General features: G+C 35.9%; 1 protein-coding gene across 2 annotated transcripts in view; it reads right to left on the minus strand.

Moving 5' to 3' along the window:
- Nucleotides 1-15,026, minus strand: part of myo10 (myosin X) — a 41,079-nt gene that overhangs the window by 12,269 nt on the left and 13,784 nt on the right. Inside the window, exons 4-21 of one of the 2 annotated variants that reach the window (XM_058794124.1) lie at nt 13,397-13,584; nt 11,549-11,686; nt 11,333-11,457; nt 11,193-11,206; nt 11,000-11,084; nt 10,037-10,140; nt 9,616-9,745; nt 9,372-9,490; nt 8,409-8,555; nt 8,217-8,317; nt 8,015-8,081; nt 7,835-7,927; nt 7,572-7,640; nt 5,262-5,344; nt 5,060-5,168; nt 4,664-4,744; nt 1,985-2,109; nt 1,260-1,374 (exon numbers count right to left, since the gene is read on the minus strand). In XM_058794124.1, the coding sequence (XP_058650107.1) occupies nt 1,260-1,374; nt 1,985-2,109; nt 4,664-4,744; nt 5,060-5,168; nt 5,262-5,344; nt 7,572-7,640; nt 7,835-7,927; nt 8,015-8,081; nt 8,217-8,317; nt 8,409-8,555; nt 9,372-9,490; nt 9,616-9,745; nt 10,037-10,140; nt 11,000-11,084; nt 11,193-11,206; nt 11,333-11,457; nt 11,549-11,686; nt 13,397-13,584 (1,893 nt within the window). Of the gene's footprint in view, nt 1-1,259; nt 1,375-1,984; nt 2,110-4,663; nt 4,745-5,059; nt 5,169-5,261; nt 5,345-7,571; nt 7,641-7,834; nt 7,928-8,014; nt 8,082-8,216; nt 8,318-8,408; nt 8,556-9,371; nt 9,491-9,615; nt 9,746-10,036; nt 10,141-10,999; nt 11,085-11,192; nt 11,458-11,548; nt 11,687-13,396; nt 13,585-15,026 lie in introns of both variants that reach the window. The other variant, XM_058794117.1, reaches the window with a different exon arrangement.

Raw genomic sequence — 15,026 nt, forward strand, 5'->3', positions numbered from 1 at the left:
ATCTATCGGGTGCACTTTGAAAAATATTCAGTTCCCTTCAGAAATACATTCATATAAACCCCACCCCAATATTTAAATTTTTCTTCAAATAAACAATGAGCATGCTCTGCTCATGTTTTGTTTGCGTGAGTCTGTTAAATTTAGTCCTTGCTTGCAAGAGATAAACCTATGAGCTTTTATTTTGGGGGAAAAAAACAGCTTCTTTGAAAACAGGTTTACAAACGTGTCTTATTATAAATAAATGTACAGTGAAAGAATTGCAAGATTTACTAGTCATTAGCTACTTTCATAAATAATTGCAACCGCATTTTAAAAATATTTTTACATGAAAATTAAAATATTTCTCTATTAATCTATTATTCTGCATTGCTTGCCTTGAACATCTGTTCTGAGAAATAATATTTTCTCCCATTCGAAAATGAATCCTTCATTCATGAGGGATTTATATGTCACTCCTGAAACTTTGCTGCTTGAACAGGTTACATGGCCATTAGCAGGATGAAAAACAAAACTTTTATTCAAATTCTGAATGGATATATGTAGCCTAGAAGTGCGCAAATAGCCCTTCCTTTATAATCACTAAAAAGATGTCACTTACTTCAGTTTATCGCGATCTCACAAAGTTCCTTTGTAATCAATGAACCTCTTATTTACAGTGAGAGGATTCGCAAGTGTGCAGGAAAAAAATCCGGCATTTAGAGGCGAGTGAATTCAGACTACCTTGAACGCAATGACCAATCACAGGTGTTCAAGAAATCAACAGATATGTCTGTGATTGGCTACATTGCTCAGCACTACGAAAACACGTTGTAAATAGAATCTTTTGGCGCTTTCCAGAGCACAAACACATACGCACTGGAGCATTTACTATATCTGTTTGGCCAATTTTCTATTATTACAGTTTTAACCGAGGGTGCTTTTGACTGCGTGAGAAAATGGATGTGTGGTATGAGAGCGTGAGAAAAGTGTCAATTGCGTGAGAGTTGGCAGCCCTAATATAATCATAAATCCTGAAACTGGTCACCAGTTATTCATTATTTTAATCACATTCTGCCTCTAACAGCTTATTTTATAAGGTCCTATGTGATAAAATGACTACAAATATTCCAAGTAGTGTTTCTCTAATAATTAAAAAGAATTAGCAATACTGTGTGATTAACTGATGAAACTGTTAAAACTGTGAAAAAAGTATTTTATGTCAGCTACCCACAAAGATACACATGTCAAAGTGAATATCCAGAGAACATGATGTTGCTCACTTTGGTTTTTCCCAGCTGCCATTCAGTACTGCTGTTGTCATACTGCTGCAGCAGGAGGAGGCACCGCCCCTTTGGGTCATCTGACAAAGCCAAACCCCTCATCAACACATAGTACCTGACAAATAAAAAAATAAAACAGTGATTAAACTGTCCTGCAAAATTGGTTCACAATAAGGAAGTCTAAACATAAGAGTTTACTCTATCTATTGATTTCAATGGAGAGAGAAAAATGTGAAGTGATGCGACATCATGTGACCAAAATTTGGGAAATGTTTTGTTGCACATCCATGGACCAGTGAGAATTTTAGACAAATCCAATTCGGCATAATATCAAACTGATCTGGCTCTATCCACAGACTAAAAACAGGTCTTACTTTTAAATGCCAGCATTGTGCTCGACTTTCTTCCCAATTATAACACTCTTATCCATAATTTTATTATCATTCAATGAATTACTGCTACCATGAACAATAGAAAATGCAGGAAAATCAGAAGTAATAGCACAATGTTAATTCTGGGTGTCAAATAACTCAGAATTTTGTGAATAAGACACATTCTAGTCTCATTTTCATAGAAAGAGGACTTGTATGGACTGAGAAGAATGATAATGACTTCATTTAACTATGCCAGGATTCACTTTCAGGATGTCACAATCCAAAATAAAGTTTCAGAACAAATCATTTTTTAGCAAGAATATGTGAGTTTATTGTGTTTGGGGGACAAACCTGGAACAGAAATCCTTGAACGTTCTACGAACCGGAAACCCAGAACGTCTGATTTTAACGGTCTCCAACATCCCAGAATATCTCAGCTGGTTGAGGACTACAGACTGCTCAAACTGATTGGGCATCTGCAAAAGACAGACAGAAACATTGTAGCAATTTAAATCACTACAGCTTCTTCACTGTTCTATTTAAAAAAGTTCTAAATCTAAATTAGCTGGATTAATTCTGCTTTCAAATATAGATCGGTTGAGCTTTGAGTGGTTTCATTCTTCAAACACACTAAGTGGGCCATCATCACCCCCTCTCCCCCTGACCTGTGACCCTGTGTGGGGGTGAGGTCGGAAACGGGGCGCTGTGATCCCCGCTTCTAAATGTCATCTCTGTGGAAGGAGGAATGAACCAGATTGAAAGTGAGATGAGGAGATGAGTGGTGAATGAGCTCTTGTGAGAGCAAGGTCAATACCAACACACACACACACACTCGCACTCACACAGTCATTCATTATAGTCAGAGGCACATTAACATACTGATACATGCAGCAGAAGTCTCAGAACGCAGACAGGATCAATGTCAGAGCGCTTCATGGGGGGAGGAACATCTCTCTTTACTCGGCTCCCAGAAAAACAAATACTACCAACATATTAAAGGGATATTTCACCCCCAAAATGACAATTCTGTCATCATTTAGTCACCCATATGTTGTTTCAAACTTGACGAATGTGTGTTTTGCAAAGAGTGAAAGTCACAGGAGTCCAATGTTGTTTTGGACCCCACTGGGTTTCACTGTATGGACAAAAACAGTTCTTCAAAATGACTTATTTTATGTTCTACAGAAGAAAGTAAGTCATACAAGTTTGGAAAGACAAGAGGATGAACAAATTAGAACAGAATTGTCCTTTTTGGGTGAACTATCCCTTTAAGAAACAAACCATCAGAATAGTGCAAACAGTTTTCATAAATCTGCTGTTTAATAAGCAAAAACTTTGAGAAGCATCTTCATTCTCCAACAGGTAAACAGATATCTGACAACTCATATCATAGAAGACTGTCAAAACAGTCAAAACAATCTGGAAAAACTCTCAGCATCTGTTTAAACATCATTACATCAGTTCTGTTCTTCAACAGCAACAATGTAAGCATCTGAAAGTTTACTTTTAATAATACATGAACTCTTACTGTATAGTAAAGCGTCCTTTCTCATCCTCTGACCGACAGCAGCTCTAAGCGAGTATATGTCCACAACGAGCCAGCGATCGACTGGTCAGCTCACACACATAAACACCCCCAAACTCTCGCTCTCATTCACACACTGCTGGTTGCCATGGGGATCGGACCCATGCTGGGCTAATTTGTGTTTAAAGGGGGAGGGGGGTGTTGGAGCGAAATGCATTGTGGGTAGAAAAGGGGCAGAAGTCACCCCAGCTGTTTACATTCAAATAAAGTGGGGGAACAGCAGAACAAGAGACATTCAACTAAAATATAATATACCGAAAGAGACATAGAGAGTCAGACACTGTATGAAGATGTCATAACTGTAAATGAGTTTATTAAATTAACAAAATATTGTATATTTATATTATATATTATTCTTTTAGTTATTATTATAAATAGTAATTAATTATGATAATCTACTGTTTACTGAAGAATGATTTTAAATAGAACTTAATATTAGATATAGAGATAAAAAATAGAAAACAGATAATTTGACAGATGTTATACATGACAGATGTCATTTAAAAAATTATTTATTTTATTTTATTATTTATCTAAATTTAATTTACTACAATAACTCATTTGTTTAAAAAGAAAAAAGAGACAAATTCAAGTAAAGTCAAACTTATTTGAAGACAAAAAAGAAAAAGGAAAAAACAATAATTAATTTGATGTTACCAAATGTACCCGTTTGATTTTTCTTCGTATTTTCTTATTTTGAAATATTATTCTGTACTGTATATAGATAATCAGAAAGTAAACAAACTTGTCGCATAAGTTGAATTAATGAGTTAGTTTATTAATTTAGTTTTTAACAATTATAATTTTATTTAATATTCTACATTATTAATTTGCTTGCTTTCTCTTCTGCTGTTTTTAAATATCACTATATACTATTTACTCGTGACTTCTGCACGAGGCTAAATTTGCATATTGATTTACTTCAGCATTGATGTGTTTAAAGCACAATCTAAAAGCATAAGTAGAATGGAACAGAATTGATGTGTCCCATTAACACCTCAGCACTGACCTTCAACAACTGAACAAAGAGGAACTAACATACACAAAACACATGCAGTCTGACATCTGCTGAAGAGTTAATAGGCATCCTGCTGAATGGCCTCGGGTCCAATGCAATATGAATAGAAAAGTATTCAGAGCGTGTGTGTGTCTCTCAAAGGAGTCTTATATCTTCACACAGAGTTTATGATGTGTAATCTCCTTCTGTCACTACTGAATGAAAACATGGAGAGATAAACAACCATACAGAGACTCGCCATCTGATAGTGTGCGTGTCTAATCCATGTGTGTTTTAGATGTCCGCACATGAATTTGGCCTATAAATCTGACCAGACCTGACTGGCATTCTCAAAATAAACAAAACCATTCATTCCAAACCTAAATACAACACAAAGTGACTCAAACTCAGCTCAATTAGTTCATATGCTTGTGTGTGTGACACATACCTTGTTATTGTTGGGTTTAATGCAGCGTACAAAGAATGGATTGGAGGCACTAAGGTTGGACATCAGAGAGTGCAATGAATTCTGGGTAGACAGAAATAAAAAATCTGTTACGAAATGTTGAAATGTTTTATACCTAATACACTTAATCTACTAACTAATACTTTTATTTAGTTTATTATAACTGAAAGGTGAACAGACAATCGTTTGATAGTTTTGGATTGTTTCTTTAGTGAAAATAACAGACAGTACACTTTTTAAATCAAATTTTAGAAACTTCTGTAGAAATAAGAGTGTAAGAGTAAAAAATTCAGTCAAATATCTTGTTACCTTCACTTTCATTCAAATTTAGCTTTTGTTTACCTGCTCTAAAGCATTATGTGAGTTGTAGTTTCTTACCTTAAATTGGGAGCTAACAGTAGGCCTGCGATACTTTGAGCCGCACTTGACAGTGTCCTGTCCAGTCCAGGTGTTCACTCGTTCAAAAAGATCATACACAAAATCCAACCTGAGAGAACAGGAGCGTGTGAACAAATGTCCTCACAGAGAACTGTTACACAACTACACACACACACACACACACACACACACACACACACACCTGCTCTCCCTGAGTAAGTTGAGAATATCATCTCTGAAAGTGTCTCTGTTCTTCTCCAGGATTCCTCTGACATCATACACAACCTGGAGACAAAAAGCAGGATGTTAACCTGAGACATGCCACCCGTAATGCTGATGTTGAAAACATTTTTGTCTCATTTTCCAGTATATACCATAACACATGATACACGCGTGGTCAGAATTGTTGTTACCCTTTGTAAATATGATCAAAGAAGGCTGTGAAAATAAATGTGCATTGTTAATCCTTTTGATCTTTTATTTAAAATAAAAAAGAATCACAAAAATCTAACCTTTCATTGGATAATAAGAATTTAAAATGGGGGGAAATATTATTATAAAATAAATGTTTTTTCTCAAATACATGTTGGACACAATTACTGGTACCCCTAGAAATTCTTATCAGTAAAATATATCTGAAATATATTCCCATTCATATTCACAATTTTGGGCACACCACCGTGATTATGAACATGAAATTATCCAGCCATGGCTTCCTGTTTCACAGAAATATAAATAGGAGGGAAAACAAAGCCCAAATTCCCTTAATCATCCATCACAATGAGAAAAACCAAAGAATATATTTCTGATGTGCAGCAAAAGATAATTAAGCTTCACAAATTAGTGAAGTGGCTTTAAGAAAAGAGCTAGAGCAGTGAAAATTCCCATTTCCACCATCAGGGCAATAATTGAGAATTTCCAATCAACATAAAATGTTAGGAATCTGCCTGGAAGAGGACGTGTGTCTATATCGTCCTAATGCAAGGTGAGAAGGAGAGTTTGAGTGGCTAAAGACTCTTCAAGGACCACAGCTGGAGAATTGCAGAAATAGTTGAGTGTCGGGTCAGAAAACCTTGAAAAAAATGATCTAACAGCCCCTATATCACCACGTTGTTTGGGAGGGCTTCAAGAAAAAATAAATAAATAAATAAATGCTTTCACCAAAAAAAAAAACAATCTCCAGCATATTTAGTTATCAGACACGACTGGAACTTCAAATGGGACTGGCTTCTATGGTCAGATGTAACTACAAATGTAGCTTTTTAGCAGCAAACACTCAAGATGGGTTTGGTGAACACAGGGATAAAAAGTACCCCATGTGTACAATGAAATATACTGCTGTATTTTTGATGTTGTGGGTATAATTCTGCTGGAGGTCCTGGACATCTTGTTTAGACACATGGCATCATGGATTCTATCAAATACCAACAGATCAAGTTAGAAATCTTATAATAGGCCATGTTTGGATCTTCCAACCGTACAATAATCCAAACACAAACCTCAAAAACAAACACAAAAATGGGTCACTGAGCACAAAACCAAGCTTCTGCTGGCCATTCCAGTCCTCTGACCTGAACCCTGTAGAAAACGAGTGAGGTGAACTGAAGAGAAGAAGCACCAACATGGAGCTGGGAATCTAAAGGGTCTGGAGTGATTCTGGATGAAGGAATGGTCTCTGATCTCTTGTCAGGTGTTCTCTAACCTCATCAGGCATTATAGGAGAAAACTCCTATACTATTTTGGCAAATGGAGGTTTTGAAAAGTATTGAATAAAAGGGTACCGTTAATTGTGTCCAAAGTGTATTAGAGAAAAACATTTTTTTCATAATGATATCCCCCATTTCAAATTCTTATTCTCCAATGAAAGATTTTTGTGAATTTTTTAAATAATAGATCAAAAGGATTAACCATGCAGATTTATTTCCACAGCCTTCTTTGATCATATTTACCAAGGGTACCAACAATTCTGACCACGTGTGCACGTGCAATGCACGGACTACACTTTTTCTTTATTTTTCTAATGAAAATTTGCCATACACAAGTAATAAAAACTAAAAAAAAAAGATTTTTATTCAGATGCAATGTATATCTAAATAAAAATGCAAAAATGTTTATCTCATAACAAAATTGATACCGACAAAAAAATCATATGATCACCAACTTAGTGACATTGTTACAACTGACATTGTATGTTTAATCATATATTTAATATAACACCACTTATGTTAATAAATAATAATTCTTCTTGACCCTTTAATAAGCAACATCTGTCCCTGTACCTGTCATGAAACATGACCTATTATGAAATATATACACTGCACCTATTTTGAAATATAAGATTGCATTTGATATATGAGCAAAATGTCACAGGTTTTTGAAAGATGCTTACAACTGCTCATTTACTTACATATACTGTAAATCATAAATAGTATATTTATTGAAGTAAATCGAATCCAACTCAAATAAATAAATAATAATTTAAAAAAAAAACTCAGAAGACAGGGTACTGTACCTCTCCTGCATAGTGCTTGATTCCAAACTGATGAACTGCAACACGAGGCTTAACATAGAACTGATTCCTCTAATGAGATGGAGAGAGATATAGATTAGTGATTATACAGCAGTTCCCATATTCAGGGTGATTTTGTGCCCAATATTCAAATCTGTGGTGGATCAAAAGTTTGCTCTTCCATTTGGTTACATTCTTGCTTATAGCTCTTGCTCATGCAAACCTGATGCCCTTCAGAAAAATGATGATATCTGTGTATGACGTACAGAATGCTGGCTATGGAGTTTCTCCAGCAATGTGTCATCAGTTCCTTTAGGAAAATGACTCTCCTCATTCACGAGAGCAAGCAAACCCAACTTCTGCAGAGAAAACACACGCACAGACAGACTCAGATCTAGAACATCAGAATGTGACGTCAGTGATTTTGAGTGGAACTGTGTTTGTACCTTTTCTATGAGATCAAGGCACTCTCCATTGTCCATCCAGTTGACATCATCCCAGACCAGCCCTTCTCTATGAACACAAACACACAAAAAGAAATAAAATGGCAGAGAATTAGATGTTTGCCATGTGCGTTAGTTGCATTTGAAGTGCGTTTTGGTTGGAGATGTGTTGAGTGTGTATGTTTGTATATTTGTAATGACATACTTGTTGTACTCAAGTTGCTCTAGAGAGAAAATGTGCTTGTTGAAATACTCCTGTAGCTTCTCATTTGCATAGTTAATGTTAAACTGCTCAAACCGGTTCACCTGAGAGGAAGAAAGAAAATTAAGCATAAAACAACACTAGTCATGACCAGTGGGTTAAAACCTGTCAGAAACTCATCGTAATGGCTCTCACCTCAAAGTTCTCAAACCCGAAAATGTCCAGGATGCCGATGGATCGGAAGTCTTCATTGCCATTGATACGACTGTTCAATTTACGAATGATCCAAGTGAAGCACTGAGAGTAGAGAGCCATCGCCATAGAGTCCCGCGAGTCCACCGCCTGATGCACACACAGACATATTTGTGCTGTTATTCTGACTACAATGGGTATAACTATTTATTATTTACTTAAATATAATTAATTAAAGTAAAAAAAAAAAAATGTGGGAAAAAAGTGTTACAGTCCGTCCTGACAACATAACTCATATGTTGATTTTCTGCCTTTTTGATTTGAATTCTTTTGTAGTGAAATCCTGTAAAGTAGTAAAGTCTTCCACTAATTTTTTTGTTTTGTTTTTTTTTGTGCCAAGACTCTGTTTATTTATAGATTTCATATAGTTATTCATATTCAATACAGTAAACTTTTTGCGATGTTTGTGAGTCTTCAACCAGAAGTTATGCTATATCCACACAGTGATAAAAAGGTGGAGTGAGGAAGGTGAAATGTTTATTAATAGAATGCAGTTACATGTGAAGTCCTCTAGAGGGAGGGAGAGTTTCTAGACATGTTTTCGATGAGTTCAGAAGCATTCTGATCAAATCTATGCTGTTTTCACTAGGGTTGCAAAGGGGCGGAAAATTTCAGGTAAATTTCTAAAAGTTTCCAAAAAAGTCCTGGAGAGTTTCCAAAAATTCTGGAATGTTTCCAGAAATTCTCCACCTCTTAGAAACCCTGATTTTCAGGTGTGACTTGATTGATTGTTCATACATGTTGAGTATTATCTCACTGTTTCACTCTGTGAGCTGCTTTGAATATCTCTCAATATTTTTCTTGCACTTAACAGTAATAAGCCACTGAATTGAACATTTTTGTAAATATTGTGTTAAGAAGTTAAGTTGTGATGTTCGATGGGGAACTTTGTTATTAACCCGTTACCTGTTCTACAGTGAGAGGTGTGCTGATTTCTTCTCCTCTGAGGATCATGGATCTGTGGGTCAAAACTTCAGCCAGCTGGGCACAATCCAATCCCAGAAGATCTGCAGCTTTACTGAGAGCTAAACAAACACATTTTACTTTTATACATTAATATAAATGTAATGCAATTAACATCAACAGATTACAGTAAACAACTCAAAAATTCAACAATCAAAAACAGAGCGGAGAGTGGAGGAGTGCTTACCTGATTTAGAGCAGACCTGTGCACCACCTGCCGTTAAAAACTCAATGTTTCCCACGTGCAAGATTCCTGACAGGAGCCTCAACACCTCCTTGATGTTCTCTTCTCCAAACTGCATTGTCCTCAGAGCATTCTAACACACAACACACAGTCAATCAGCATTAAAACCCAAGAGATCAGTTTATTTATGTGTAATACTGGAGTATTAATATACTTAATACTGGAGTAATGGTTGCTGAATAAATAATAAATGCAAAAATAAATGCAGCATTAGAGACTTTCTCCAATAACATTAATATTAGTACTGACCACAAACGTTATATGTGAGCTAACGGAGTAGTGCAGTAGTTTGTTGCTGTACAGCAGTGGAGTGTGTGTTAATGTACATTAGAGTAATCATACAGTGATGTTGTGACTGGCTTACCAGCACTTCCTGAAAAGTCTCTGTGTCATTCATGGCTTTGTCCTTCACACATCCTGACTGACCCAGATAATGAAAGCCCTCCGGAGGGGAAAGGGAGAACGACTCTGTGAGAAAATGAGTGAGAGCGATAAACACAGATCTTAAACAAACTGATACTGTGTCACAAACAGCACTGATTCACTGTGATACTATGACTTTCTGACCTCTCTGTCTCATTTGACAGTGACATTAGCAGAAGCTGAACTCTGGCTTAGGTGACTAAACTGAGAAAGCCATGAATAACAACACAGTGTTGCACATTATGTGGCTCATCATGAAACTGATAATCTCTCCTTTGTCACCTCTGTCATATTTCAGGCTGAAATGGATTTAAAATGATTTAAAATGATTATTGATAAGAGTCGCACACTGGAAGTGGAATATAAAAACAGATTCACACATGGCAAAAAATTCAACGAAACAATTTTAGATTCCCATCAGCTGAAGCTAAAACACACAGAAAAACTTTAGTCACTTTGTTTTACGCATTCCATGTTGTTAGTGGTCTTAAAAACAACAAAGAAAATGTTACTTGAAATAATAAACATTAAATGAAATGAAATAGTACCTCAAACTTATTTTATTTCAGCTAGCTGCCAATGCAACTTTTCTTATTTTGATTTTGATTAACTTGACGGACTAAAATATTTAAAACTGAAATAGAATGAAAAATGAAAACTAACAATATAAAATAAAAACAAATGCAAAATATGAATAAAAACTATAATAGTGTCTCAGTGATACTAAAACACCACTAGTGCTAACAAAGTTTTTGCAGATTATAGATCATCCATAGTGCCCTCTTAAGGATGTAATACTTATATAAGGCACTTTTGAAGGACAACGAGTCTTCAGTCTAAATACAAGGGTTAAAAAGAGGCTTCAGACAGAAATCTGTGGACAATATAGACCGCCCAGACTCACCCCTCTGTTCTGCGCTGGTTCCAGCCAGCAGAGCGTAGAATATGTGATAATTTCGTTCCCCGGGATTTTGACGCACAACACGATTCTGAGGGAAACACAGACAATAAGAGTCCAACAGTGACATGATCAGTGACCCACATAAATCACACACAGAATCATACATGCAAAAGTTTCATGAATATAAAAAACTCACCTTTTCTAAAAGGTCTGCATGTTGGAAATATAAAGTCAAGGCAAATGCAGAAAGAGGCACTATCACAGTACAGGTAATTAAATAAAGCAAGAGAGAAGAACTAACAATTGACATCCAAACAATGCACAAACAGAGGATACAGTCTGTGATTCTTCCTCCCTGAATGTTTCCATGCTGACTGAAATGAAGCTGGACGAATTTCCCAAAGCGACTAGAGTTGTTATTATGAACTGTTTTAGCATTTCCAAATGCCTCCATTATTGGACTACAAAGACAGAGAGACAGGTAAATTCATGCATATGAGTGAGCACACAGTGTATATAGAGTGTTTTGTATTATTTAATATATGTACAAACCTGCTCTCCAGAATTGCCTCCTCAACATGAGATGATGCTCTCTTTGCAGCTGAGAGCGCCACACTTTGCTGACTCATTGCAGACAGAAAGCGCAGAATCATCTTCGTGCTCTCAGTTTTACCTGCTCCACTCTCCCCACTGATACACACACACAGATTAATATTAGCTGAAAGGGTTGTAATGAGATGATGTTTCCAGCAGAGGGCAGTTACATTCTGGCTCTTATTCAAGTAGTCTTGTCTTTCAAGACACAAGAAGCTTTACTGGCACAATACATGCACACTACCATTCAAAAGTTTGGGGTCAGTAAAATTACTTTTATTCAACAAGGACAAACTCAATTGATAAAAAGTGACATTAAAGTGATATTAAAACTGTTTTTTTTTTTCTATTCACCAGAGAATCATGAAAAATATATCATCATTTCCACAAACATATTAAGCACACCACCTCCTAACACTGATAATAATAAGGACTGTTTCTTGAGCACTAAATCAGCATATTAGAACAATTTATGAAGGATCATATAGCACTAAAGACTGGAGTAATGATGCTGAAAATTCAGCTTTGCATCACAGTAATAAATAAATTACATTTTAAAATATATTAGAAAACAGTTCTTTTAAAGTGCAATAATAATTCACATTATTACCATTTTAACTGTATTTTGATCAAATAAATGCAGCCATGCTGAGCATAAGAGTATTTTTTTTTAAATATATTAAAAATCTTACTAATCCCAAACTTTTGAACAGTAGTGCATTTAAGACACTTTCAGTTTTGGTCAAACTACTGTCAATTCTGAGCAGTTTCATTTCTATGCATTTTATGAGGATTGCCAAAAATTGAGACACGTTTAGATACAGTTTAAAACTGTGAATTGTGTGATTTAATTTACACTAAAGGCATTAAAAAAATAATACATTTAATTCATAAATTCATTATACAAGGGCAAAAACCATGTAGTTGGACTGGCCAAAATAAACATTTTAAGGCCAATATAGACATTTAAAGTACGTAAAATGAGATACTTTTTAATGCTAGAATAATTTTATATTTATATTAGTTTATGTAATATATCTAATAGTTTTAACAACAGAAAAAGAGTTTTGTGCCTTTGAGAAATGCCATAGGACACATACCATATTATTGAAAAGTAAAGGTAACATTAAAAAAAAATATGCTATTAAGTATTTCATCCGTGTGCAAAGTTACTTTCAGCGCTGTGTTTGTGTCCTACCACTTGCCCTTTTCATAAGGCAAGGCTTGTTTGTGCTCGCTGTGGTTTCATCCTGCAGGTCTGGGAGTTTGTAGGTATTAGATTTCAACAGAAATTCTCTGTTGTGGTTTGCAAAAATGGCAGAAGAAAGCGTTCCTGTATTGTGTGTAGTTACAGCACGAGTTTAAGAAGTACACTTCAGTTTCTACCTCGATTTCTGCACAGTAAGAGAAAAGCCTGTCCTCTTTTGGTAGCCCTATCAATGTCCACATGTTTGCTGAGTCTGTACATGCTCAGGGCTTTTCTTAGTCTAGGCTTGGCCGCGGCGGTCAGGTATTCTGCCAATTTGTATTTTCTATGTTGGCTCTCACTAAATCCGATGAGAAATCTGCAGTGTGGAGAACAAACACAACAGTCTGACGCCTTTAACCTCTGCGTGCTTGTGTAATGAGTACTGTCAGGCAGCCATGACTTTGACCTCACACCTTAACGTGAGGTCAGAGGTGAGGGTTAAGGTCAAGGCAGAAGACTTTATAGTCAGACTCTCTGAAAATTAAAAAAAATGAGGCCTGCAGAAACCACTGGCTAGTTAAATGCACAATTACATTCAACGCAATACAGAAACGTACCTGATGAGCACACACTGGTTGTTGGAGCGCTTCCACAGCGATCTGTAGCACTCATTAGCAATGGCGTAGATGTGAGGAGGAATTTCGCCCAGGTGATGTCGACTGTATCGTTCTATGGCTGTGGCATCATACAGATTTGACAGACTCTGATAAGGGTTTACTGCTGCTAAAATAGAGCCGATGTACGTCTGCAAACAGACAGAGGAATGGAGAGAGAGACAGAAGAGGAAAATAGAAACTCATTAAGTGAATAAGCACATTTTATAAACACCCTCTGTGTGTCTGAGCATGTGCGTGTGTTTTGGCGTCTACTGACCAACTTTTTTTTTAAACCACTGATGCAAATAGATTGGATTGGTTGTTGAGATGTTTTGATTTGAATGCCAAATAAGTGCAAATTGGAATCTAAACAGTCAAATGTTCAGGTGAGTTTAGGACTTGTGACACACTCCTGCATCTCTCTGACCATATTGTATGCATGCTCATAAATGTATAACTGAAGATGAAATTTGAAATTTGAATTTATGACATAAAACCAGATGTAAACTACATGCTGCATGCATGTATTGGTAAATGTGCACACAAAATATTTTTAGCTAATTCTAAAGGTGCTTAAAATAATTCTTCAAAAAAAAATTCTTATCTAGAACACAGAAGATTGGCCTATTTTTAAAAATGTCTTCTTTTTTTTTGTCCATACAATAAAAATCAATAGGATCCAGTGTCATTTGGACCCTATACTGACTACTGTTCATTATATGGACACAAACAGTTGAAACATTCAAATGATCTTCTTTTGCGTTTTGCAGAAGAAAGAAACATTAAAGATTGATTAAAGTTTATCATCACTAGATGTTTCGTGCTAATGTCTCTTTTGAATGCAATGTCTGTCAAAATCAAAATTTTCCCACAGAATCCATAAAGGATGATAGTTTAAATTAACTTTGCATGTCTCGTTTATGAGGTTTGTCAGTCAAATCATCGAGATGAATGTACACAGAAGGTTTTGTAGTTATATTAATGTCGGACTGTAATTCAGCGAGAGACAGATGGAAACAGAGGTACAGTACAGTAAGAAGTTTTAAAGCAGATATTAAGCTGTCAGTATGTGGTCCTCAGAAGGGGAAAGCCTTCTTATTGAGTCACAGGTGTTATCAGTTTGCTCTGAATGGGCTGGCGGGATTCCCTTCTCTATTCTAGTACAGGAAAAATGAAGTCATTCTTATATAAAAAAAAAACCTTCGCATTTTAAAACTGAGGTGCACTGTTGTCTCACCATCTAGGTGACTGAATCTGTGCTTGGAATGGAATACTATTATGCTGCTAACCACAAAAAATGCACATTATATACCGGCTACTGTATAAAAAGAAGAATGTAAAAGTACAAGATAAATATTTTTTGAAGTAGTTTAATTCAGAAAGTGCCATACTTAGCACTTTTAAAGTCACCATTAAATCTGAATTTATATTGCAGTGATTATTATAAAAGATTATTCTGTGCAAATCATGGTTTTTAAAACTTATAACTTGCCACACAATTGACCCTTCGCAAAACCCGCCCTCCTTAGTTACTGTTGCTATGTCCGACAAGCCATGCTGCTCTCACACTAAACATCATGTGCACGCAGTG

This window comes from Onychostoma macrolepis, chromosome 02 (genome assembly GCF_012432095.1).
Source record: "Onychostoma macrolepis isolate SWU-2019 chromosome 02, ASM1243209v1, whole genome shotgun sequence".
Lineage (NCBI taxonomy): Eukaryota > Metazoa > Chordata > Actinopteri > Cypriniformes > Cyprinidae > Onychostoma > Onychostoma macrolepis.